This window comes from Camellia sinensis, chromosome 8, assembly GCF_055761805.1.
Source record: "Camellia sinensis isolate YWXY chromosome 8, ASM5576180v1, whole genome shotgun sequence".
NCBI lineage: Eukaryota > Viridiplantae > Streptophyta > Magnoliopsida > Ericales > Theaceae > Camellia > Camellia sinensis.
Window position 1 is genome coordinate 168,515,381 of NC_138968.1, and position 27,358 is coordinate 168,542,738.

The 27,358-nt window shown below is 37.9% G+C and overlaps 2 protein-coding genes across 2 annotated transcripts; both read right to left on the reverse strand.

The window, feature by feature from the left end:
* Positions 1 to 14,985: 14,985 nt before the first annotated feature.
* Positions 14,986 to 15,690, reverse strand: LOC145798274 (uncharacterized). The gene is made up of 2 exons (XM_082885783.1): positions 15,463 to 15,690; positions 14,986 to 15,411 (listed from the first exon to the last, which is right to left on the reverse strand). Exons 1-2 carry the CDS (start codon positions 15,688 to 15,690, stop codon positions 14,986 to 14,988), a joined length of 654 nt encoding a protein of 217 aa, XP_082741909.1.
* A 5,606-nt stretch (positions 15,691 to 21,296) lies between these two features.
* Positions 21,297 to 25,160, reverse strand: LOC114322460 (transmembrane 9 superfamily member 12). Its single transcript, XM_028269756.2, has 2 exons — positions 24,891 to 25,160; positions 21,297 to 23,640 (listed from the first exon to the last, which is right to left on the reverse strand). Exon 2 carries the CDS (start codon positions 23,554 to 23,556, stop codon positions 21,544 to 21,546), a length of 2,013 nt encoding a protein of 670 aa, XP_028125557.2. The 5' UTR covers positions 23,557 to 23,640; positions 24,891 to 25,160; the 3' UTR covers positions 21,297 to 21,543.
* Positions 25,161 to 27,358: the final 2,198 nt, after the last annotated feature.

Consider the following 27,358-nt stretch of genomic DNA (forward strand, 5'->3'; position numbering starts at 1 on the left):
AACTGTAGTTCCAGACATTCTGGCCTTTGGCCCATCCGGGTTTCTATTCATGGCAAAACAGCCTTCGGCCCATTCATTCATGTCAAACGGCCTTTGGCCCATTCATTCATGTCAAACGGCCTTTGGCCCATTCATTCATGTCAAACGGCCTTTGGCCCATTCATTCATGTCAAACTTTTGTCCACAATCCCAATTAACAACTCATAATATTTATAGGGGAATAACAATTGGACATTGACAAGTTTTCAAATATTGATATTACTCACAGTGATCGGCTTGTGGATGCGCCCTGGAGCTTGACCCTACACATTTCATGAATACAAAAGGGTCACTAACAGTTCAATCCGTTCTTTAATTCACATATTCCTCTTTAGGCTTTGTTCTTATCTCATTAACTCATTTACAATGCTTAACACATGCCTAAGAGTGCTTACAAGTGAAAGAGAACGGAAAACGAATCACAGAATGCATGAACAAAATTCCAGAAAACAGGGTCCCCGCTCGAGCGTAAGCTTCTACGCTCGAGCGGACCCTTAAGGCCTGCAAGGTACTGGTTGCACAAAAGATGCGCTCGAGCTGAAGGTCCGTCTACAAAGATCCACGCTCGAGCGTGAAATGTCCCGCTCGAGCGGGCATCCAGCTCTGCAAAAATGCTGGGAGCACGATTTTCCCGCTCGAGCGGCCATTACCCCGCTCGAGCGGACCTCAAAAATCTGGGTTTCCCAGATCGTGTTCTTGAGCTCCAAATCAGTTTTCCATCTACATTTCTTGCATGCAATGGTTCAAATTACACATTTACACATGCTAACATGCTACTAATGCAGATTACAACATTAGGAAGCTCAATTACATGAATTATCTACATGCATGTCCCAAATTGTCTCAAACCCATCATCAACATGCTCAAATTCAAACATTCAAGACTTATACTCCCATGATTTGTACATGCATGTGGGAGATGCTCATCATTCTCAACTTAGATGGTACAAATGGTGACTACAACATGAGCTTTACCCAAAACTCCACATGAATCATGTGTTTCAAGCTCAAACATGCAAATTCAAAGTAATTTCTTACATGCATGAGTTCTAAGACTTCAATCTCAACAAAATCGACTCATTACATGTTCTTGATCACAAACAACCCTTGAACTTACAAATTACAAGTAAGAGTTCAAGAAATCACTTACCTAAGAGCTTCAACACTCAAGCTCTAGCCAAATCTTGAGCTAGATCTTCAAATTCCCAAGTCTTGAGCCCAAATTACACAAATCTCTCCCTTTTTCTCTCCATGGCCGGCCTCTCTCTCCCTCTCAATTGTCTAACTCAGATTTTTGAGTTTTAAGAGAGCTAAAGGGGAGTGCAATGCAAATATACAACAAGCCCCACTAACAAATATTTTAATATAAAATAATGGGGTACTTAATTTATCAATTTAATCAGTTTAAATTGACCAGAATCAAATTTCAATTAAATTTCACCGTAGGCCCTAAAAATTATGCCAACCACAATGGCGTAGTCAATTTCGGGTTCCGTGGCCGATAAGGCCCTCAATTAAATTTCCAAAACAGACTACTCAAACAGATATTCCTACGATGAACAGATAAAATTTCAAACCACATATTTTCACATAGTGGAACACAAAATCATATCAAAATACATAATCACATCATGTTAAGGACCAATTAACATACTACGGAACAGGGGTGTCACATAGGGTCTTTTTGGAGTTGGTTTGGCCATTTGAGCATTGCCTTGCATGCCTATAGTGTAATGCACTTTACTAGTTTCGATGTTTGAGCCATTCAACATGCATTACATGAGTTGTTTGCATGATTCAAAGTCATTTGGTATGCCATTTCAGAGCTAAAACATGTGTCATTGCACCCCATGTTTCATTCTTTCAATGCATTTGGAAAATTGTGTTTTGTGCCTTAAGCTTGGTCCATTGCATTGTGCATGCTTGCATGTGTTTTGAGGCCTTATTTTCATCATCTTTGGCCACTGATTTGGGTGTGGCTGAGGCCCATCCATTTTGGTTTAAGTCCATTTTGCATTAAGTATGCCATTGTAGTTCATAGCATTGAGTATGCCATGTTGTCGCATGATTGATCATTGCATTGTGCATGCCTTGTTCATCTCATTGTGTATGATAGTTTCTACGTGCATTGTGTATGCTAGTTGCATGTTTGCATGTTATCCCTTGCATGTTTGCATGACTTAGTTGCATTGCATTAAGATTGCATGCTAGAGTTGCATTGGCACATGCCTTGTTTGTTGCATTGTGTTTGGAATAGGAGTTAGTCCAAACACGAAAAACGAGGGGCGTTTCATACTCGAAGTAATGAAACGTGCCTCAATTCCCGGTCGCCGACACTTCTTGACTACCCATGACGGAGTTGTTGGCTTTTGGTGCTTGCATGTGCATTCATTTCATATTAAGTTGTGCAATTTGGTTCCTCGGCCATCATGCATCGAGATGCGTGATTGGTGGCCCGAGGGTCAAGGACTACGCTCCCTTGAGCTTATGCAATGATGAGGAGAGTGGTCGTGCACACTTGTGTCGCGAATACTTTGCCATCTCTCTCTCTTGCCTTTTGTTGCAGAAAACCAGAAACCAAGGGCAAAAGCTGGTCGGCCGACCAGATTTAGTGGCTGGCCAACCACTTTTTCTGGTTTTTCACCACAAAAGTGGTCGGCAGGTGGTCTCCAAGGCCAATAGCTGGTCGGCAGCATTCCCACAGATTCCCAGGGTGGAGTTTCAGCCTTCTAGAGCTTTGTGCAATGTTCTGGGTCCAGTTGCAAACAGAGGCAAGTCGGGGCGTCGCGAGGGATTTCCGAACAAGGCAATTCAAGCATGCATGCATCCTTTGTCATTCAAAGCAGAGCTGGGGCAGCCCACATTCATTTAGTTTGCATGCTCATTTAGATTGCTTACTTAGTTAATGTTGTGTAATAAGTAGTTGTAACTTGTTATTCATTTCATTGTGTAATAATTAGTTTAATTAGATTTAGCTTAGTTTAAGCTAGTTAGTTCTGTATTATTCATTCAGACCCTCCGTCGAGAGGGCAACTGTTGTAATAAGTGTGCGTGTGTGCGATGCATGTCTTCCAACCCTCATTTCTTTCTCCCTTTTATTTACTAGCTTACGATGGTTAGTTTTAGGGCATGTTTCAAGTAGCATCCTTATGCTTCGCATGTTTGCATTCATTCATCTGTCTTGCACGCACCGAGCTCGGCTCATCATACTAACTGCATTGTATTTCAATTCTTGTTTGAATACATGTATCAAGTTGCATTTCACATGACATTTTAGAACAGTCGAGCCTATTTCTAGTTACATTTTGCATGCGTTGCATTAGCCATCTTAACATGAACTAGGATCATGCATTGATTTCTAACTAGTTCTCTGTTTTGGCTCGGAGTACTCAGTAAGTGTTTATGCTTTAGCATCTTGCATGAGTGTGAGTGCTGCCATGATAGCATGCTTGCCATGAGCCTATTTGCTTATGTGATATAACTGCCTGAATGCCTGTGGCTGAAGGTTGGATTACTTGAATTGGAACAATTCATCAAATGCGAGTTTTAAGCCCACTTGCGAGTGGCAAAATCATGTTTTTCTAAGCCCACCTGAAGGTGGCAAATCCATGTCTTAGCCTACCTACGAGTAGCACCTTCAAACCATTTTCAAACAAACAAACAAAAGATGTTTTGTTCCAACTCAGGTGATCTAGTCTATACTTGTATGCTGTGCGCATCACATAGTAATTCTAGGTTAATACACCGGTATAAGAACGCATGTGTTTTCAAAAATAAGATATCATGTTTACTAGTGGCCGATCTTTGATCGGGCGAGCGGGGGTGCTCATTGCATGACCTTCCCCAATCGTACCCAAGTTCTCGATCCGAGGCAACTTTGGTGATGACGGACACGTGGCCTTAGGCACGAGTCAGGGTTTCCTAAATTTCTCAAAATAAAATATTTAGGTGGCGACTCTGTATCTGGCAAATCAGTCCATGTTTGGCACTTCTTTCTCAAAAATCAATTTTCCAAAACGATTTGCCGGATTTGGACTCTTTGGTGATGTATTGGTCTCGCATTGCACTTTGCGGGACTAGATTCAGAACCGTGACATTTTGAGTCCGAACTGTAGCATGAGGCCCACAGGCGCATCTACAAATTGCTTGCATCTTCTTTTCTTTTCTCCAATGCTTGTTGTATAATAGGGCAAAATAGATCCTAGGCAAACCCTCATTATTTCCCTTCTCACCTACAGCCTCTTCATCAAGATACACCTAATGTCCTCTAACAAAGGGATTATGGTTTTTCCTCTAGCTTCTAGGATCAAGCTATTAAAGCTCTCACACATATTGTTGTCTAAGATATCAGACTTAACTATAGGTGTGAAATGAGATCTAGACCAAGTACTTAGGGGTTTTCCAACTAACCAATTGAATGCATCTTCATCAGTTTCCTTTAACTCTTCCATATGAGCCTCAAATGCTTGTACATAAGAATCCTTTGCAGCTTTGTACACAATGTCCTTCAGGTGCACCCCCTTGAAGCTATCTCTAAAATTGGTGTAAAGATGTCCGATGCAAAACCTATGCTCTGCCATGGGTACAACCTTTACAAGTGTTGGACATAATCCCTACATTTGCAGGAGGAAACAAAAAAAAAAGTTACACATATTAAATGAACTAAACAGTAAAAATAAATGCATGAAACTTCCAATAAGCATTTACCTTTTGCTTGTCTGACATGAAAGTCACTCTTTTCTTATTGAACCACCCAAGAGTGTCATACAATATTTCAAAAAACCATTTCCATGAACTCTTTGTTTCTCCTTCAATAACTACAAAGGCCAATGGATAGCTGTTGTTATTCACATCCAAACTAATAGCTTACAATAGTTGTCCTGTATGGCTCTTTCAAAAAGCAAGCATCAACCCCAATGAATGGCCTATATCCTGCCAGAAAACCTTGCTTGCAACCTCCAAAGCATACAAAAATCCTTTGAAACCTAGGCTTGGCTTCATCTATTTCATGTTCTTCATTTTCTGATTCTTTATCATCTTCCTTGCCTATGATAGTTATCCCTAGATTAATTCTTTTTATCTCTTCACAGTAATCCCATAACTTGGCATATTGTTCCATGAGGCTTCCCTCTATCAATTCTTGTTCTTTTCTCTTTGTCCTATACACTTGGCTCCTGGATATACCAACCTTGTGATCCTTTTGCACAGCTTGCTTGAATGACTGCATTGGAATAAATGGATTGGACTTTAATTTCTCTAAGTACTTCTTAGACAACCAGGTAGAATTCAATTGTCTATTATAAAAAAAATTCTGCCACAATTGTGAGTGGGGACATATGTCTTTATCTGGAATGATGGTTGTCCTTGCATCTTGGATGCATAAAGCATCCACTTACATGCTCCTTAATAGCCTTTCCAATCTTAATACCATGCTCCTTAACAGCAGCTTTGAATATTTTGGCAGTGCCAAAAACCATGCCAACCTTGAATTGTAGGTCTGCCATATCTGTGTTTGGATTAAACTCTGGGTATCTAACCATGTTGTTTCCAGCCTCTTTATCAGAAGATCCATTAATGCCCTTCAGGTCATCAAATGCAGTATCAGGCTCTAGGCAGTCAATATGAGGTACCTCAACCCTTTCATCATTATGCTTCTGCCTCCCGAACCCACCCCATTCAACATTCCTATCAACATTAGCATCAAATAGTATGTCATCCTCATTGAAATCATAGTCACTATCCTCAAACTCCTCTAGATCTGTAGAATAGTTGGATAAATCATGACTTTGCCTTTCAACTTCAACTTCAACTTCAACCTCACCCTCTCCCTCACCCTCATCCTCACCCTTTACATTACTTGTGCCACTTCTAATTTCCTCAATAACAACTGATGCATGATAAAAGTGATTAAACTCTTCAAGCTCAAGTAACTGATCATCAGGGATGTGCTCTAAATACACTTCAATTATCCTACTTACATGCACCCATTTCACCATATCTATTACATCACTATCATTCCTAAGTGGCTATAATCCATAATTTAAGTCCCCACCAGTCACTCGATAATTGTATGAAATGAATTCAGTATAACCTAACTTTTGAGCCATATCCCCTATCTCTGTCAACCTTATTTTGTCAGCATCACAGTTGTCCCAAAATGATAATTTCCCCCTCTACATAAGCCCTATTTACTAAAGACTTAAAAACCCCACCATGATGCATTTTGATAGTTAAATAATCATCATCTGGATCTAAAATCGAAGATAACATATTTATTGTATGATCCACAATACAGGACAAGGGAGACCACAACATATTATATTTACATCAATTATATATATTAATTAGTTTTTTTGTCAGTGTGCAATTGTGTAGATGTGTCGACATGCGTGAATATATAAACATATATTCACCTCGTCACTTTTAAACAAAGCAAAGCAAAAGTAGATTCTTTAACCCACCCAATGATTCAACTTGCAGACAGATAAAATAAAGCAAAATACAAAACCAAAAAAAAAAAAGGTAAAGAGTACTTTTTTGCTTACCATAATCTGGTATTTCATCACCAATCCTCACAATCACCATGTTCGTCTTCTCACCTTGTCAATCGTTTTCTTCTCTATCCATGCCAATTTCAGCAGATTTACAATCAAACAATTTTTTGGTAACTCAAAACCCCAAAAACGATTCGATTGTGTAGAGAGAAAATGGACTTTCTGATTTTGGAAAGATGCAAGTATAGGGACGATGGAGGTAACCTAGGGTTTGAGGTGAAAAGACAAGTATACCCCTCAGCAATTGCTAAAGGGAGCACGTGAGAGGCAGGTGCTGGCTTTCCGTCCATAATTTCAAACAGGTGTCAATTATTGGATGAAATTGACACACTTCGTTAAATTGAGGGACTAAATCGAGCAATTTGAAATGTCAGGGACCAAACTGACACACGGGATAAAGTACAGGGACTAGTGATGTAATTTACCCTAATATTTTAGCCTTTTATGAAAAGACGTGTAAAAAAGTAGAAAGAAGAATGGACATTTTGACTATTATAGTATGTTCCCAAACTTGCAACCTACTTTATTTTATACCCAAATAATTGATTTATGTTATTTTGGTTCATGTATATATTGTTCTTTACGTGAAAATATGTAAGAGCATAATGGTCTGCTATATGTCTTGCTATTGTGTCAAATATAGCATAAGTTTTGCTTATAGTTAAAATCTTTGTATCTCTCTCTATCTTCTTTTTTGAAAACATGGGAAATATTATATTAATAAATAACAACATTAGATAAACAAGATCCCAAAGGGTTATCCCAACCAAACAACAAAAAACAAAAAACAAAAAATAAATCCACCAAAAAAATAGTTACAAGTTAGGAAAACCCATCGATCTTCTCAAAGATGTGGTCTGAAAAGTAAGATCTACTTGAAAGGCCACCATCCCCGTCGACGTTGTCCCCATTATTGCTGCCGCCGTTGGACATTGAACACCACTAGAAGCTAGAGTTAAGAATAAAGTACACCTACAATGGTATAGGAGAAGGCTTGAGAGATGAGGAAACCATTGTGAATGTTGAAAATCTAAATATCTATGTCAAAACCAGAGAAGAAAACTCTCAAAACCCTTATTTCGGACATAAAAAGTCTAGATCTACACTCAAAAACTGTCGATCTATACTCTAAGGGTGTGTTTGATTGGACGGACTGATAAGAGGGGATTAGAATCCATCGGACTTGAGTCCTGGGACTGTGAATCCCCCGGACTATTTGGTTGGATTGGATATATATCCTGTGTTTGTTTTTTCATGGGATTAGATGTCTGGAAATGACTATTTTTAGTGAATCCAATGTTTGGTTGGACGGACTGAATAGGATAAATGAACAAATGACTATTTTATCCTTTTTTTAATTGTTTACAAAGTAATAGCAATATTAAACATATCTTTAATATTTTAATTTTTTAGCTAGATTAAATAAAATTTTATTTTATTTTATTTTATTTTTTACACAATTAAATAAATTTATTTTCTTAAAATTAAATAAATAAAATAAATAAAATATCAATAAAAATATATGTTATTTTTTTAATTAAAATTTTAAATAAATTTATTTTTAAAAATAATAACAATTAAATAATGAAATTAAATAAAACATTTATTAAAATTTAAATAATGAAATTAAATAAATTTTAAAAAAAATTAAAATAAAACATCAATAAAATATCTATAAAAAATTATTTTAAAAAATTAAATAAATAAAACATCAATAAAAAGTTAAACAAAATTATTTTATTTTTAAATTGAGACATTTAAATTTTATTGAATTTTATTAAATATAATACATAATTAAATAGTAGAGGGTCAAAATGGTCATTTCATCACCTAATCCCAACAGTGGATAGTCCTTCGAAAATTGTCCCATACCCCCTACCCCCCCCCCTCCAAGGATACAATAGTTCCCCATATGGGAGATAAAGAGTCCAGCCGAACTCCATGTCCGACGGACTAAAAAAAAAACAAACGCCGAATAAAGAGCCTACCCCGGATTATAATCCCAATAATGAATAATCCCCCCCTTATAGGGTGTGTTTGATTGGGGGGATAAGAGGGGGGACTATTTACTATTTAGATTGTAATCCATTGGAAGTGGATAATCCGGCGTTTGTTTTTTTTTTTAGTCCGCTGGACATAGTGTAACGCCCCAAATTTTCAGCCCAAATGATAATACAACAATCATGGCTCTTAAAAGGAAAAATAGAAATAAATCTCCACACTTGTATTACAAGATACAAATAGTTCCTCATGCGATTACATATTTAATCCAGCAACAAATAAATAAACAAATAAATACCCCCAAGGGTTTACAATTTTCCAAAGCTTAAGCCTGATTACACAAAGCGGTTATTCCAACCCACACATACAAAGCCCTTGGCTTACAATCAGAATCACAGCAAAATGAGAACATTGTGCTCTCAGCACACACATTTCCACGCCCTCAGTTAGGCGGATTCACCACGTCTTTTCCTGCACCAAAATTCCCGTAGGGTGAGTATAAAGCCCAGTAGGAAATCCTTAACAAAATATATACATTTAATACAATTCTCAAGAGATGAATACACACGTCATGCCATGCCATTTTCAAAATAAAACATATCTTCATCTTTTGAAAACCATCATGCTCAATGATGTCATGCAACTTCAACTATTCAACATTTATCAGTTTTAACCAAAAGGGCAGTAAATACAACTCTGGTAATCCCTAGGTCGGTGTCTGCAAGTAGACTATACAAGTACTACCAAATTGTCATTTTTACCGGTACCAACCGGAAGGCTCGACACCTATCAATTATCATTTTTACCAGTGTCAACTGGAAGGCTCGCCACCTATCATCTACACCACCTGTTAAGACTTACCACTCTATTTATCCCAAAACCATTTTATGAAAACTCATTTCTCAACATTCTTTTCTCAATGCAAGTTTTCAAATCAACTTTCAAAGTTCAATGTAATTAAATGAATTGATATGCCAATGCAACAATAATCAATACAATACAACAATTCTTTCATTTCCAATTCTTCCACACAATACTATCATTATGATCAAAATTCTCATTTCTCTTTTCCATGCAATTTTACAAGAAGAATAAATATACATTTATTTCAATTCATCCAAGGAATAACACATCTTCCATATTTCGAGCATTTTCAACAAATTAGTCATTTCAAGACTAAATCAACATTTTAAATAACAATTTCAAAATGAATAACAACTCTCATATTTCTCAAAATTTATCATTTATACAATATAAACAAGAAATTTTCCAAATATCACTTATTTTGGCAATCAAAATAAATATAACAATACCAATCACGAATTTTCAACTTCTTTTAAAAATCCCCAATTTCTAGGTTTTCTCACCAAAACCATCCATCTTCAAACATATGAGAAAAATCTCACCAAAATCCTCTTTCTTCAATCAACATCGTTCAAAACCCTCAACTTCTATTTTTAAGGAAACAAGAAAATAAACCTACTTTCAAAAATTACTCATCTTCTTGAATCAACTACCCATTTTCAAAGTAAATCAAAGGATGATTTCAAAATCATCTAGATCTTGCAAAAACATATATATAACTCAAAGAAAATCCCTACCTCAAGTTTAAAGAAGAAAAGAGTTGAAACCCCCAAAATCAACGACAATGAAACTCAATCTCCACCACATACAATGAAGCCCTCGAGAAGTTACACAACTTTGACAAAGGAACTATGGCCAAAATCCCAATGGATTTGGAGAAATCAAAGAGAGAAGATGGTTTCTAGAGAGAGAGGCTCTAGATCTGGATCTTGGAGACTTTTAGAGAGAGAGAGGATTGCAAAAAGTGATCTGAAATGTCACTTTCGCGAGTTGATAAAACGCGGTCCACTTGAGCGTCAGACACAGACTCCCGCACGAGCGTGAAACCCTGCGCTCGAGCGTAAAATACGCTCCTCCAGTACTTTCGCAGACAGAGACCCCGCTCGAGCGTAGAGCAAAATTTCAGAAACCCACTCGAGTGCAAGATTGTCACTCGAGCGGAGAGCCAAAATTCTGGGCAACCAAAAGTTTGGAAAAACAAGCAACCAACCTTTTCCAAACACACAACTACAACCCAATAACCAACAATGAGGGGAAGATAAGGGAAACAAGACATGAACCACCATTCAACCCATACAAACCCGAGTTCGGAACACCACAAGGGACGGGTCAAAACCAGGGTCGCTATAACCTCCCCCCCTTAAAGAATTTCGTCCCCGAAATTATAATTTCAAACCAAAGTCAAAATTGAACCATTTACAACAATGTTATTTCCACAAATTCATCACCATGACCCATTCTCCGGTCACCTTTTCTCATCGTCTTAGTTCACAAGTCCCAAATTAAAATGAAATTTTCAATTTCCCAAAACATTTACAATGTTTAAATCAAGTCCAAATTTTCAAAAATGTACACAGCATGTACACTACTTTCCAAAAATGATACAACATCATTAATCTTCCATATTCTAAAAACATACGCAGTGCTTAGACTTTTCATTAATACAACAAATTCTCAATACATATTCCTGCATCAACAAACAAATCCGGATATTTCTCTCGGACTTCTAAGTCACGTTCCCAAGTCGCTTCCTCGACTCTGTGATGTTTCCATAATACCTTTATCAAGGGAATTGTCTTGCCTCGCAAAACTTGATCCCGTCTATCCAAGACTCTCACCGGTCTCTCCTCATACGAGGCATCCTCATCTACCTCTAAGTCGGTCCAATCCAATACGTGCGATGGATCCGGCTCATATTTCTGAAGCATACTAATATGAAACACGTCATGAACCCTGAAAATTTGTAGCGGTAATGCCAAACAATAAGCAACTTTCCAACCCGTTCAAGGATCTCAAAAGGGCCAATAAACCGAGGGGACAACTTCCCACTCTTTCCAAACCTCATCAAACCCCGTCTAGGTGATATCTTCAAAAAGACATGATCTCCCACCTCAAAAGACAAAGGTCTCCTCCTACGGTCGGCATAACTTTTCTGGCGACTCTAAGCCGTAGCTAGCCTCTTACGGATAAGTACAACTTTCTCCGTCGTTTCCTGAACCAACTCTGGACCTAACAAAGGTGCATCACCCACCTCGGCCAAACATACAGGGGATCTACATGGTCGACCATACAAGGCCTCAAATGGTGCCATATTAAAACTCGATTGGAAACTATTGTTATAGGCAAACTCTACCAAGGAAAAATGTCTCTCCCACAAACCCTTAAAGTCAAGGACACAACCACGAAGCATATCCTCAAGGATCTGAATAGTATGCTCGGACTACCCATCAGTTTGAGGATGATACGCAGTACTAAAAGTCAATCTAGTGCCCAAGGCACTCTACAAGCTCTGCCATAACTGAGCTGTAAAACGTGGATCTCTATCCGAAATAATCGTCACAGGGACTCCGTGCAACCTCACTATGTCCCTAATGCATAAGTCGGCAAGTTAATCTACCGAATCACTTACACGCATAGGAATGAAATGCACCGACTTAGTCAATCGATCAACTATCACCCAAATGGCATCACTACCCCGTTGAGTCCTTGGAAGACCCACAACAAAATCCATCGTGATATGTTCCCACTTCCATTCAACTATAGGCAAGGGTTGCAACAAACCCGCTGGCCTCTGATGTTTAGCCTTCACTTGTTGACAAGTAAGACATTTCGATACAAACACAGCCACATCCTTTTTCATACCTCTCCACCAAAACTGGCAACTAAGGTCATAATACATCTTTGTGCCTCCAGGATGCACCGCAAGGCGCGAATGGTGAAACTCTTGGAGTACTTCCTCTCGGCAAGACTCCGGTACAAACAAACGATCACGATATCTCACACTCAGGTCGGGATACACAGTCAAACCTCTTTCTACCTTCCCATTGAAAATCTTCTCTCGGAAAGATTCCACCTCAAGATCACCCCTCTGTGCTTCCAACACTTGATTCACAAGTGTAGGTTGTGCAACTACTGAAAACAAAGCTACAGATTCAACAGACTCACTCAGATGCAAGTCAAACTCATTAAGAGTACCCAACATTTCCCATTCTCAGATGGCGATAAAAGCTACCCTATTAATTGGCTTCCTACTCAAAGCATCGGCTACAACATTGGCCTTCCCAGGATGATAATGCAACTCAAAATCATAATCCTCTATGAATTTCATCCACCTCCTCTGTCTCAAATTCAAGTCTTTCTGTGTAAACAGATACTTCAGACTCTTATGATCAGAGAACACCTCAAATTTCTCACCATACAGATAATGCCTCCAAATTTTCTAGGCAAATATCACTGCCGTAAACTCTAAGTCATGGGTAGGATAATTTCTCTCATGTATTTTCAACTACTGTGAGCCATATCCACTACTTTCCCTCACTGCATCAATACACAACCTAGACCTTCCCGTGAAGCATCACAATAAACTGAATAACCCAAACCCCTCTTCGGAATAATCAATACTGGAGCAGTGGTGAGTCTAATCTTAAGCTCTTGGAACGACTTCTCACAAGTCTCACTCCACGCGAATTTGATTTCTTTTCTCGTCAGCGTAGTCAAAGGTGAAGCTAACCTAGAAAAATCCTTCACAAACCTACGATAATACCTGACCAATCCCAAGAAACTACGAATCTCGAAAGCATTCTTAGGTTGTGCCCAATCTTGCACTGCCTCTATCTTGGATGAATCTACAGTCACCTCTTCCCCAGATACCACAAGGCCTAAGAACTTAACCTCTCTCAGTCAAAATTCACATTTCCCATACTTAGCATACAGCTTGTGGGCTTTAAGTAACTCAAGTACTACTCGCAAATGTTCCTCGTGTTCCTCATCGGAAGGTGAATAAATCAAAATGTCGTCCACAAAGACAGCCACAAAATGATCTAATAACTCACAAAAAATCCGATTCATTAGATCCATAAACACCGTAGGTGCATTGGTTAGCTCAAAAGGCATCACAAGAAACTCGTAATGGCCATATCGCGTACAAAATGCCGTCTTCGGGATATCCTCCTCCCTTACTCTCAACTGATGATAACCCGATCTCAGGTCTATCTTAGAGAAACAACAAGACCCTTTCAACTGATCAAACAGATCATCTATATGAGGCATTGGGTACTTATTCTTAACAATAACTCGGTTTAATTTTCAATACTCAATACAAAGTCGTGAGGCTCCATCTTTCTTTTTAGCAAAGAGAGCCGATGCTCCCCAAGGTGATGTACTAGGACGAATGAAGCCCTTATTTAAAAGTTCTTGGAGTTGAATCTTCAACTTATGTAATTTAGTGGGTGCAAATCCATACGGTGACATGGAAATCGGTGTCGTGCCAGGCACTAATTCAATGGAGAACTCGATGTTTCGGTGAGGTGGTAAACTAGTAAGATCTTCTGGAAAGACATCCGGGTATTCACAAATTATCCTTGGTAACTCAACACGAGACTCGTCACTCTCACTACCCAAGAGAGTTGCAAGAAGGCCACTAAGTTTGCTCCTACTATGAGGGTCAACAACTGGCGACAAGGTTCTATCAACTCGGTTCCCCAAAAGATAGAAACGATCACCGTTCAAAGTGCACACCGTAACTCTCTGACGGTAACAATCAATCACAGCTTGGTAAGAACACAACCAGTCCATGCCCAAAATGACATTAAAACTTGACATATCTATCAACACAAAAGCAAATGGAAGTCGACGCTCGGCAACTTCTATTTCACAATCACGACAACCCTGGTCTAAATCAATCGTACCCCCAATAGGTGACTCTACTCTGAGTGGAGACACTAATCATGCTACTTCTAACCCCAATGTAGAAGCAAATGCAGTAGATATAAATGAGTGAGACGCACCCATGTCTATCAAAACATTAGCCAAAGAATTACACACAACAAAAGTACCTCTCACAACTGAGGATTCTGGCAACTGTTCTGGCACGGTAGTAGCATACACGTGCCCCTGTGGCCCCCTGATTAACTTGCTCCCTTCTCGGAGCATAGGTTTGTTGTACTGGCTGAGCCGAAGCGGCTCCCTAATTAGCTCGTGAAGCCTGAGCTGAATGAGCCTGCTGGTGGCTCTGAGTCTGCCTCGACCTTGATGCGCCAGATGCGCCTCCCAACTGAGGGCAAGTTCTCTTCATATGCCCCGACTGACCACACTGGTAACAATTAAATCCCTAGCCTCCATTCTGAGACTGAGACTGACTTTGAGATCGGTTAAGTAGTAGCGGTAACGTCAGCTGCCCTCCTCCTTTCTGTGGGCACGAAAAGACTTTGTGACCTAGCTGGCCACAGTTGAAACACGTGAAGCCACCCGATGTACTTTTTCCCGAACTCGAACTAGGCAAAAGAAAAATGGATTTAGATTGCTATGGTTAGGGTTGGGATGAAAAGGTACCTCTGCTCTTCTTATTCTGCCTATAGTCTCCTTGAGACTCTTGGCCCCTAGACATCAAACTCCGAAGCCTCTCCTCCTTGGCTTGCACGGAAATCTCTACGTATGTCGCTGACTCTACAAGACGATCATAGTTCCGAATCATGTTCCCAGCAATCTTAAAGAAAATTTTGGTTTTCAACTTTTTCTCGAATTCAATACAACGACGCTCTTCCGTTGTCACCAACTCTGTTACAAACCTAGATAAACTAGAGAAGACTGCCTCGAACTCGGCCACGGTCATGTCAAGTTGTTTGAGGTCTTTGAACTCTTGCATCAATCTCTCCCTAGCAGCGGGAGGTAAATACCTATCTTGGAAAGCAACTACAAAGGCTTCCCATGTTGGCTCCACTCTACTCTTGGCATACTTCCACCATTGACCCGCATCCCCTTTAAGGTAGTAACTCGCTAGAGTCACTCTCAACTCGCTATCATCAATGTGAAGCATCTCAAATGTCTTCATAGTTTGTTCGAGCCACACATCCGCTTTCTTAGGCTCGGGGCCACCATGGAATTCATCCGGTTTGGCCTGCAAAAACTCCCTAGTAAGGAAACTCGCTCTTGCCTCTAAGATGTTCTCTCGGGCTTGGTACTTTGCCCTCAACAAGTTCATTGCCCCTGCTATTTCTCTAGCTAGGGCCCCCATTGCGGTTTGACCCACTTGGTCCGCTTGTTTGGACATAATAGCTAGGCCTGACTCTTCCTCTTGCACCGGGACCTCATGGACCGGTACCTTATGCACACCCCGGCAAGCCCTACCACGTCTCCCGTCTCTACCACCACGGGTTTGACCTCTTCCTGACATCCTATAAAGGACAATAGAAATGATTTAGCACACTAACCCATACGTGCCCGCAATTTACCTCACACGTTTAATCACCGCAATTCTATACATTTCACTACTACATAGACATTTCAATTTCATTCCACATAAGCACTTAGTCATATAAACATATACGGATTATTCTTTCACGATGAAATTCGTCCCACGAAAAATCAAGAATTCTTAGTAGAACGAGTATTGATCAAGTACCCCTCTAAAAAGACCTCAAGGAATTTAACAGCCGCAAACAACATCCCAAAAGTCCAATCTCATACCCATATAGCCACATAAACATGTTAGCACATAGTCACACAAACATTTTCCTATTATGCAACCTATCATGCAACATGAACCCATTGTGGTAAAATAACCACTTCCCACGAGCTCCAAGTATTCAAACCCGGTAGCCTTGATACCAAGCTGTAACACCCCAAATTTCTTGCCCATATGATAATACAACAATCATGGCTCTTAAAGGAAAAAATCGAAATAAATCTCCGCACTTGTATTACAAGATACAAATAGTTCCTCATACGATTACATATTTAATCTAGCAACAAATAAATAAACAAATAAATACCCCCAAAGGTTTACAATTTTCTAAGGCTTAAGCCTGGTTACACAAAACGGTTATTCAAACCCACACATACAAAGCCCTTGGTTTACAATCAGAATCACAGCAAAATGAGAATATTGTGTTCTCAGCACACACATTTCCACGCCCTCAGTTAGGCGGATTCATCACGTCTTTTCCTGCACCAAAAATCTCGTAGGGTGAGCATAAAGCCTAGTAGGAAATCCATAACAAAGTATATACATTTTATATAATTCTCAAGAGATGAATACACACGCCATGCCATGCCATTTTCAAAATAAAACATATCTTTATCTTTTGAAAACCATCATGCTCAATGATGTCATGCAACTTCAACTGTTCTACATTTATCAGTTTTAACCAAAGGGGCGATAAATACAACTCTGGTAATTCCTAGGTCGGTATTTGCAAGTAGACTATACAAGTACTACCAAATTGTCATTTTTACCGGTACCAACCGAAAGGCTCGACACCTATCAATTGTCATTTTTACCAGTGTCAACTGGAAGACTCGACACCTATTATCTACGCCACCTGTCAAGACTTACCACCGTATTTACTCCAAAACCATTTCATGAAAACTCATTTCTCAACATTCTTTTCTCAATGCAGGTTTTCAAATCAACTTTCAAAGTTCAATGTAATCAAATGAATTGATATGTCAATGCAACAATAATCAATACAATACAACAATTCTTCCATTTCCAATTCTTCCACACAATACTACCATTGTGATCAAAATTCACATTTCTCCTTTCCATGCAATTTCACAAGATGAATAAATATACATTTATTTCAATTCATCCGAGGAATAACACATCTTCCATATTTCGAGCATTTTCAACAAATTAGCCATTTCAAGACTAAATCAACATTTTGAATAACAATTTTCAAAATGAACAACTCTCATATTTCTCAAAATTTATCATTTATACAATATAAACAAAAAAATTTCCAAACATCACATATTTTGGGCATTCAAAATAAATATAACAATGTCAACCATGGATTTTCAACTTCTTTTAAAAATCTCCAATTTCTAGGTTTTCTCACCAAAATATCCATCTTCAAACATTTGAGAAAAATCTTACCAAAATCCTCTTTCTTTAATCAACATAATTCAAAACCCTCAACTTCTATTTTTAAGGAAACAAGAGAGTAAACCCACTTTCAAAAATTACTCATCTTCTTGAATCAACTACCCATTTTCAAAGTAAATCAAATGATGATTTCAAAATCATCTAGATCTTACAAAAACATATATATATATATATATATAATTCAAAGAAAATCCATACCTCAAGTTTGAAGAAGAAAAAGAGTTGAAACCCCCAAAGTTAACGACGATGAAACTCGATCTCCACCGCAAACAACGAAACCCTCGAGAAGTTACACAACTTTGACGAAGGAACTATGGCCAAAATCTCAATGGATTTGGAGAAATCAAAGAGAGAAGATGGTTTCTAGAGAGAGAGGCTCTAGATCTGGATCTTGGAGACTTTTAGAGAGAGAGAGGATTGCAAAAAGTGATTTGAAATGTCACTTTCGTGAGCTGATAAAACGCGGTCCGCTCGAGTGTCAGACACAGACTCCCGCTCAAGCGTGAAACCCTGCGCTCGAGCGTAAAATACGCTCCTCTAGAACTTTTGCAGACAGAGACCCCACTTGAGCGTAGAGCAAAATTTCAGAATCCCGCTCGAGCAGAGAGCCAAAAATCTAGGCAACCAAGAGTTTGGAAAAAATAAGCAACCAACATTTTCCAAAAACACAACTACAACCCAATAACCAACAATGAGGGGATGGCAAGGGAAAAAAGACATGAACCACCATTCAACCCATACAAACCCGAATTCGGAACACCACAAGGGACGGGTCAAAACCAGGGTCGCTATATATAGAGTCCGGCCGGACTCCTTATCCCTCATATGTGAGATTATACTATCCCATGGTAGGGTGTGAGACAATTTTGGAGGGACTATTTACTGTTGGGATTAGGTGGCGAAATGACTATTTTAACGCTCTACTATTTAATTATGTATTATATTTAGTAAAATTCAATAAAATTTAAATGTCTCAATTTAAAAATAAAATAATTTTATTTAACTTTTTATTGATGTTTTATTTATTTAATTTTTTTAAAATAATTTTTTATAGATATTTTATTGATGTTTTATTTTAAAATTTTGTTTATATTTTATTTAATTTCATTATTTAAATTTTAATAGATGTTTTATTTAATTTCATTGTTTAATTATTATTATTTTTAAAAACAAATTTATTTAAAATTTTAATTAAAAAAATAACATTTATTTTTATTGATATTTTATTTTTATTTTTTTAAAAATAAATTTTTTTAATTGTGTAAAAAATAAAATAAAATAAATTTTTATTTAATCTAGCTAAAAATAATTAAAATATTACAGATATGTTTACTATTGCATTTACTTAGTAAACAATTGAAAAATGGTAAAATAGTCTTTTGTTCATTTATTCTATCCAGTTCGTCCAACCAAACATTAGATTTACTAAAAATAGTCATTTCCAGACATTTAATCCCATGAGAAAACAAACACATGATACATATCCAATCCAATCAAATAATCCGGAGGATTCACGGTTCGAGAATTCAAGTCCGATAGATTCTAATCCCCTCTTATCCAGTCCGTCCAATCAAACACACCAACTATACTCTAAGAGTGTAGATCTACATTTTAGAAATGTAAAATGAGTCGCCAGAGTATTGCCAGAGTACCACCGAAAATAACCTATCTCTCTTTCTCTCTCTCTCTCTCTCTCTCTTGATCCACATATAGCATCTTGATTTGACATTTTGTGTGAAAAGTTAAAAAGTTTTTACTTTGTATCATTGAAGAAAAATTGCTAAAATTAAGGGGGCATTTGGACAAGTATATTTTTTAAATTTTTACGAAAAAAGTGTAAAATATGGGTTAAATTATGGGTTGAATTTGAAGTGATGTGATAGAGAGGTGATGTGACTCAAATAAAATGATTATTGTCAAAATAAGATAATGTACTCAAATAACATGTGCTATTTAACAAATACCAAACACCCCTAAATATTTTAAACCCATTCATTATTAAATTATAACAGTAATTAGCTCTTTACCTATCCAACTATTGGAGATACTCCAACATGCTTAGAGTTGCAATCATCTGAATTCTACTGTCGTATTTCAGATGATGGCACTCTATTAAGCAGAGCAATATGTACAGCCGGTTGGGCAAAATAATTCCAGATTTGGGAATGCTGCCATTCAACATAAAGTTTCCGTCCTATTTCAATTGCATCAGACTTGGCCATTCTTTGGACATAAGCCAAATTGCAAGGTTGGAAGACACAAAAATACCACTGGCATTGTGCCGTGGGGATGGAATGAGAGTACTCAGCTCGGGAGGGATGGCCCTGAGAACCTCCCACTGCTCCGCGAGCATCCAGTTGCTGTGACATCTAAAAGGGAGGTATGGGTTTGAGGCAGTGGTAGAAATGGGAGGCTTGGGTTAGGTAGCTCCATTGGTGAAGATGAGCCAAAGTTAGTTGAATATTTGGAAGCTTCTGAGGTTTTGCAAGCTGTTTCAGGCTTTGATTGTTGTCCTGGTTTTTTAATGATGTAGCTTGATGAAGGCCTTGAACATAACAGCCCCCTAACTTTTCTCTGAACATAATTTCTTCTATGAATTTGTTACAGTTTGTTTTGGGAGCAGCGAATAGTATACAGAACAAATAAAGTTTGCAAATTTAAATTTAGTAAGAAAAAAATCAAATTAAAGATAAAGAATGAAAGAAAGAGAGAAGAAATAAAATGAGAGAGACTATTTGTTGCTTTTGTCTCATTAGAATGAAAAATAAGAAAAACATAAATAAATATTTCTCCAATAAATAATTTTTATTTAATTACCCATAAAAAAATAATTTGATTCGAGTAATTTCAATTACTTCTCATTTTCCTTTCTAAAGTCAAATACAAGATCCAAAACATAGTAAAATGTACCCTAGCGCACGAAACTCGCGTTTAAGAGGAGTTTGGAAAAAAGTTGATGTACGCAACCTTAACTTTGCAAGCGGAGAGACTGTTTTCGTGACTTGAACCCGTGACCACCAGGTCACCAAGAGATAACTTTACCGTTATGCGTGCCCTTCATCTAAAACATAATACAAGATACAAAATATTAATACATTTTGGTTTTAAGTCTTCAAATACAAATTTTGAGAATTTTTTTTTTTTTTTTTTTTTGTCTTAAGTGAATTATTTAAATATTTTAATCAAATTTTTTTTGTACTTTTTACATGCACATCAAAAGCAAAATATTTTTTAAAAAAAATTTAAAAAATTCATTAAATGCAAAAAAATATAAAAATTCAATACATTTTCATAAGTTTTTGTATTTATTATTATAAGATTTCTCCATATATATTTTACTTTATAGGTAAATATAAAAAAAATAAAAAATTGAAAAAAATTGACTTAAATATTTAAAAAATTCACTAAATATGAAAAAATATGGAAAAATAAAATTCAAACTGTGTTTGAAAATTCAAAATCAAACAAAGTGATTAAAAAGTAATGATACATATATATATTTTTTTTAATACAAGTGTATACAATGTGTCTAATTCATATAAATTTCATCCAAAAATAATAAAACAGTGATAATTTTAAAATTATAATGTTGGACGTATTATTTCGAAATAAAAAAGACCATAGAAACCACATTACTGTGGTCCCATGCCAGGAGATGTCCAGGCAAACAGAGGGCTGCATCATATAGTCAATAAAACAAACAACACCAATTGCAATATAATTATACAACCTACCTTTCTTTTCACCATAAAATCCAAAGAGCATACTAGGATAGAAAGTTCAATTGATTACATTTAGTTTCCAGTACATGACAGGTGAGGGGCAAAAAAAAAAAATGCAGAACACAATGAGAATGAGACAGCTAAATCATAATTTCAACATTATTAAAATCTGTAACCTGTTGATGTTGTGCAACATGATAATATAGCAAGCCAAATTTTGCAAAGCAAAATGTTGGATTGATCCCTTGCACCAGGACACTTAAACCGGCCCATGGGACTTAGCAAATATACATTTGGAATCAATCTCCACCGATGAATAAAGGTACTGGACAAAATACAACGATGTGAGGAAGCCAATAGTGCCGGTAGATATCATGATCGCAATGGCCATGATCAGTGAATACCCAAGATAAAGTATAGCTGACGCAGACCCATTCAAGCCCTGAAGGTCAAAAATCAGGTAATTGATTGAGTAGAGGAACACATAGAGAGCAACGGAACCTGATGCATAGAATGCTTTCCACCACCACTGCCAGTCCTCACGACGGAGATGCATGTAGGTAAGGACCACAGATACTTCTGCACATATGATGACCAACAACAAGAAGACAACAAGCAGGAATCCAAAGACATAATAGAACCTCCCGAGCCAGATGCTAGAGAGGATAAAGAAAAGTTCAATGAATATGGTTCCAAATGGAAGGGTCCCGGCCCCAAGAACAAGAAGCCATGATGGATATTTGCGTGCAGGGATCTCTCTTGGTATCTCGCTGGTTCGTATAGGGTACTGAATAGGCTCAACTTGTGTACCTAAGAAACCTCCCAGAAGGGTGAGTGGCACTGAAATGCAGAACCAGAGAGATAGGAGAACAAAGTAAAGAGAAATGGGAATTGCACGGGTGCTTTTGCTATCCCAGAGAATAAAATTCAGCACAGTGAGGATAACAAAACAAATTCCAGGGAAGAAGCATGCAACTGACCAGGCAACTGACCTCCAACCATCTGAAGTCCCCTTGATCGTTATCCACAAGCGTACACCAGCATAACCAGCAGTAGTCCCCATGAAAAGATAAAAAATTATCATACCCGTCAACAACATTCCACGAGAAGCTGGTGACAGGAAACCAAAGGCAGCAAATACAATAGTAACAACAGCTGTCCCAGTGATCTGAACCCCATCTCCAATCATCACGCATAGTAGCTTTGAGTGATTTGGTTCTCTGAACACATCGGCCACAACAAGCCTCCAGCCTGAAAGCTGCTTGTTCATCTGTACTTGAGCTTTTTTGTCCAATTCCTCGTACATTGTCAAATCGCTTCTGACTGTCCGTAAACATAGAGCAAAAACGATACCAGCTAAGAAAAAGATCACCATTAGCGCATTTAGGATGGAGAACCAGTGGACTCGAGCACCTTCCATCTTCAGGTAAGCATCCCATCGAGAAGGCCATCTAATATCGCTCTTCACAAATTCAACTTCATAAGTGAACGATACTCTCTCTTGCTCCCTTATTATCTGAGATTTGTCAAGTTCAAACGGGCAGTTTACATAGATATTGTCATAAATATGGTGTCTTAACATCGCTTTGGGGTCATGTTTGACACTGCAAGGGACAACCTCAAGACCGACTATCTCATATCCAGAAGCCACCTTCTCATCAGCTTCCAAAATGACAGCCATACCCTCTTCCCCAGGACCAATTATCTGCACACCTGCCCCTTCATACCCATTAACCAAAACCCTGAACTTGAGATGATTGATGATGTAATCTTCATTACTATTTGGCGGTGTATACCCAACAGGAAACCCAGTCCATTGAATCTTAATTCCATTTTGTTGAGCAAACCTCATGGCAGGCAAATTATCCAAAATCATATTTACTTGATACAGATCACGAGTTCTCTGTTTCAGTAGCTTTACCTCATGCTCACTTAATGGACTTGTAGTGCAGAGGAATACAGATTCATTGACATTCATTCGAAAACGGTATGGAGAGTTGAGAATCTGGTCTCCCATGAGGAGTTGTCCAAGATTCTCTGCACTTTCCTTTATTCCCATAGGGGGTATGCAGTATGGGAGGCTGTAATAGCTGAAGGGAAGCGCAGTTTCAATAGAGGTCAATGAATTAACTTTGGCATATATTTCGTCGCCTGTTGAATATGTATGCATGTAGTTTTCTGAAAGATAAAAGCCATTGCAGGCTTGTGAAACAAGAACTGTATAGATGAAAGCTACCCAATATGCCCTTTTTGGGATCAACTCACAAGCCATTGAGTTTGAAAAAGGAACACAGAGCAGATCCCTCAAAACTATTCTTAGTCTAAGCTACGGTCGCAGGCTTATTCAACATCAAATCTGCAGAAGTGAAATCTTCATGTCAGTCTTCAAAATTGATCTCACCTAATTCATCTAACAAGCAAGAAGGTCTCCAACAGCCATCCCTTCCCAAAGAAAATATAATTTGCTATATGGAACAAGAAAGGAACAAGTAAAAGAAAAAGTTTGCCTCCGGTCCATAATTTGGACCGGAGTGGCACGTGGCGTCTACCACGGATTCCGTTTCGATGATTCGAGTTGTTCATTTTGTAACATTCTTTGTGTCTATCATTCATGAAAAAAAAAATGAAAAAGTTACGATTATCGGATCGACTTAATTTTTTTTCGTAAATGATATATACACAAAGGGTTTACAAAATGAACAATAAGAATTATCAAAACAAAAACCCGTGGCGACCCCACATACCCCTCCATGTGAGTACCAGAGGTAAAGCCTAACCCTTCGGGTCGAGTTAAGTGGGTGTTTTGGTGGATCAACCGCAACCCGACCCGAACTCGTGAAAACAAATAATCTAGGCCCGCACCCGCCCGCCACGTGTTACGCATCCACCCAAAAGTGGTCGGGGCAGGCTGGTTTGGCGGGTCGGGCAATCCGGTGCTCAACCCTAACAATTAACCCTTCCTATTTCAGATAAATAAAGGACAAATTACATTGGTTGCCCTGCATTTTGTTTTTGTGTCATTTTAGTCCCTACACTTTCAATTGTCTCAATTTCAACCCTCAATTTTAGATTGTGTCAATTTAGTCCAATTGATAATATCTTTGTGACAATAAATGATCACGGAATTGGTTGAGGTTAACTTAAGCAAACTTATAATTTTGTCTCTAAAATCATGCCCCTTATGTCCGTTCTTTTTTATTAAAAAATGCTACCAATTGTATTCAATAAGAGTAATTGAGACAAAATAAAAATAAAAAATTCAAGATTAAAATCAAGTCAATTGAAATAAAAGAGACGAAAATGACAAAACCAATATAATTTGCACATAAATAAAGTATCGAAAGCGTCCTGCCCCATATACATACGGTAAATACATTACATACATACATGAACTAACAAGTAAACAAAATACTATATTTGTTCTCAATTATCAATCTACAAATCCATTCAAATCAACGGCAGAGAAAAATTGAAAGCAAGAACAGACAACTGAACACAATTCCACAACTCTACAAACAACAAACAAATCAGATACACATTTATGTATGTGTGTATCGATGGTAAGAGAGAGAGAGAGAGAGAGAGAGTAAGAGATTGAAGACGCACCAATGGCAGATCGCGTAACTCAGAAACAGTCTGTTTCGATTCCGCTCGGTTAGCCCTGAGATCAAAGGTTGTAGAATCGATATAGATTATCCAATTTTCTGGGGTCGACGTTTTGTATATAGCCCTATCTGTAGCTACATATCGATGATCGCATAATTCGAGTTCGATTTAGTGACCAGTGACCATTGACCATTACAGTTTTAAAGAATTTTGGCTAGGTTTAGTTAGTTTTTGAATTATAATTAGAGCGGAGAGTTGTGATTTAAGCGCAATTTGAATTATAATTAGAGCGGAGAGTTGTGATTTAAGCGCAAAATTATAAATTAAATTTTGAAATTAGAAAATTTATTTATTTATGAGTTTTGAAATGTGTTTTGCGTTTTATTTTAAGTTTTGAAAAGAGTTTTCAGTTTTATTTTCAATTTTGAGTTTTGAGTTTTAGAATTTTAAGTTGTATTTTGAATTTATTTTTTTGAATATTAAAAAATATTTAAGAAAATTTTATTTTTTTATTTAAATATTTTATTTTATTTTATAAATATTTTAATTTTAATATTTTAAACTCAAAAACAACTCCACACTCAAATTGTAACAAAACATATAATTCAAAACTCAATTTAGAAATTATTTTCAAAACTGATAACCAAATACAAAATTCAAATTTGCATACTACTTCAAAACTCTACATTGAAATTGTAACTAAACATATAACAAAAAAATTAAAATATTTAAAAATATATTTATAAAATAAAATAAATTATTTAAAATAAAAAAATAAAAAAATATTTAAAATAAAAATAATAAATTTTAAAAAAATTAATATTTAAAAAAATACAGTACATGATTATATGAAATACAATGCACATTAAAATAAATAAATAAATATTTAAAATATAAAATATTTATCCTACAAAAATAAAACGGGATTTTTATTGATAAATCTCATTTAGAAGTGTTTTAACCCAAGAAGTTCATGAAGGAATTTTTTAACCCATTCAGTCCCATGTAAGCATACTTTTATTCCATAAAGTCATTTTTCTTGATTTACACTATTTTCTTGGACACTTATACCCTTATATTTAATTTTGATACCCTTATAAATAATTTTTGAACGGTTAACAATTTTATGATGTGAACATTCATATTTTAAAATTCACATTGGTAGGGATGTAAAATTGGCCCGTGAGCGGCCCGAAACCCGCCCACGAGCCGGGGTGGGCCCGGCCCGTTGACAATGTGAATATTCACATTGACATGTTAACATTCACATTAATATAAGTGTAAAATTGGTCCGCGTCCCGTGGCGGCACGAAACCCGCCCGCGGCCCATGGGCTGCTCGGGGCGGGCCCGTTCCGACCCGTTAACAATGTGAATATTCACATTGATATGTTAACATTCACATTGATAAAAATATAAAATTGGCTCACGGCCCATGGGCGGCCAAAAGCCCGCCCGTGGCCCGGAGCGGGCCCGGCCCGATCCGTTGACAATGTGAATATTCACATTGACATGTTAACATTCACATTGATAGGAGAGTAAAATTAGCCTGCACCCTGTGGCTGCCCGAAACCCACCCACGGCCCATGGACAGCCCGGGACGGGCCCGGCCCGACTTGTTGACAATGTAAATATTCACATTCACATATTAACCTTCACATTGATAAGAGTATAAAATTATGTGAATATTCACATTGATATGTTAACATTCACATTGATAAGAGTGTAAAATTGGCTCGCAGCCCGTGGGCGGCCCGAAGCCCGACCGCAGTCCAAGGCAGGCTTGGCCCGACCTGTGACAATGTGAATATTCACATTGACATGTTAACATTAACATTAATAGGAGTGTAAAATTTGCCCGCTGCCTGAAACTAGCCCGCAGCCCGGGGTAGGCCCGGCCCGGCCCGGCCCGTTGACAATGTGAATATTCACATTGATATGTTAACATGCACATTGATAGGAATGTAGAATTGGCCCACAGCCCGTGGACTGCCCGAAGCCTAGCCATGGCCCGGGGCAGGCTCGTTTGGGTCCGGGCCCGAGCATGTCCGAGGCCCTAGGCTAAGGCCTAAGCCATCACTTTGAAGCCCGGCCCGGCCTATTGGCCCGGTTAAGGCACATTCAAGGCTCAGTCCGAGACCCAACCCACCCGAGGCGCAATGTCTTTTTTTGTGGAAAATAATAAAATTTTGGTAGAAAAAATTAAAAAGAATTTTTAAAAAATGGCCAGGCCCACCCAAGCCCGACCTAAGTTCGAGGCTAGGCCCAGGCCCACCGGCCCGACTCGAGGCTCGATCCATTGGCCCGTCCATGGCCCAAATACCTTTGTGCCAAGGCTAGGGCCTGAGCCTAATTTTTTGGCCCGTGGACCGGCTCGGATTTTTTTGGACACCCACGAGGCTCGATATGGGCCGATCCGAGCCTCTACGCATTGATGATATGAACATTCACATTATGGGTATTTTGGTAA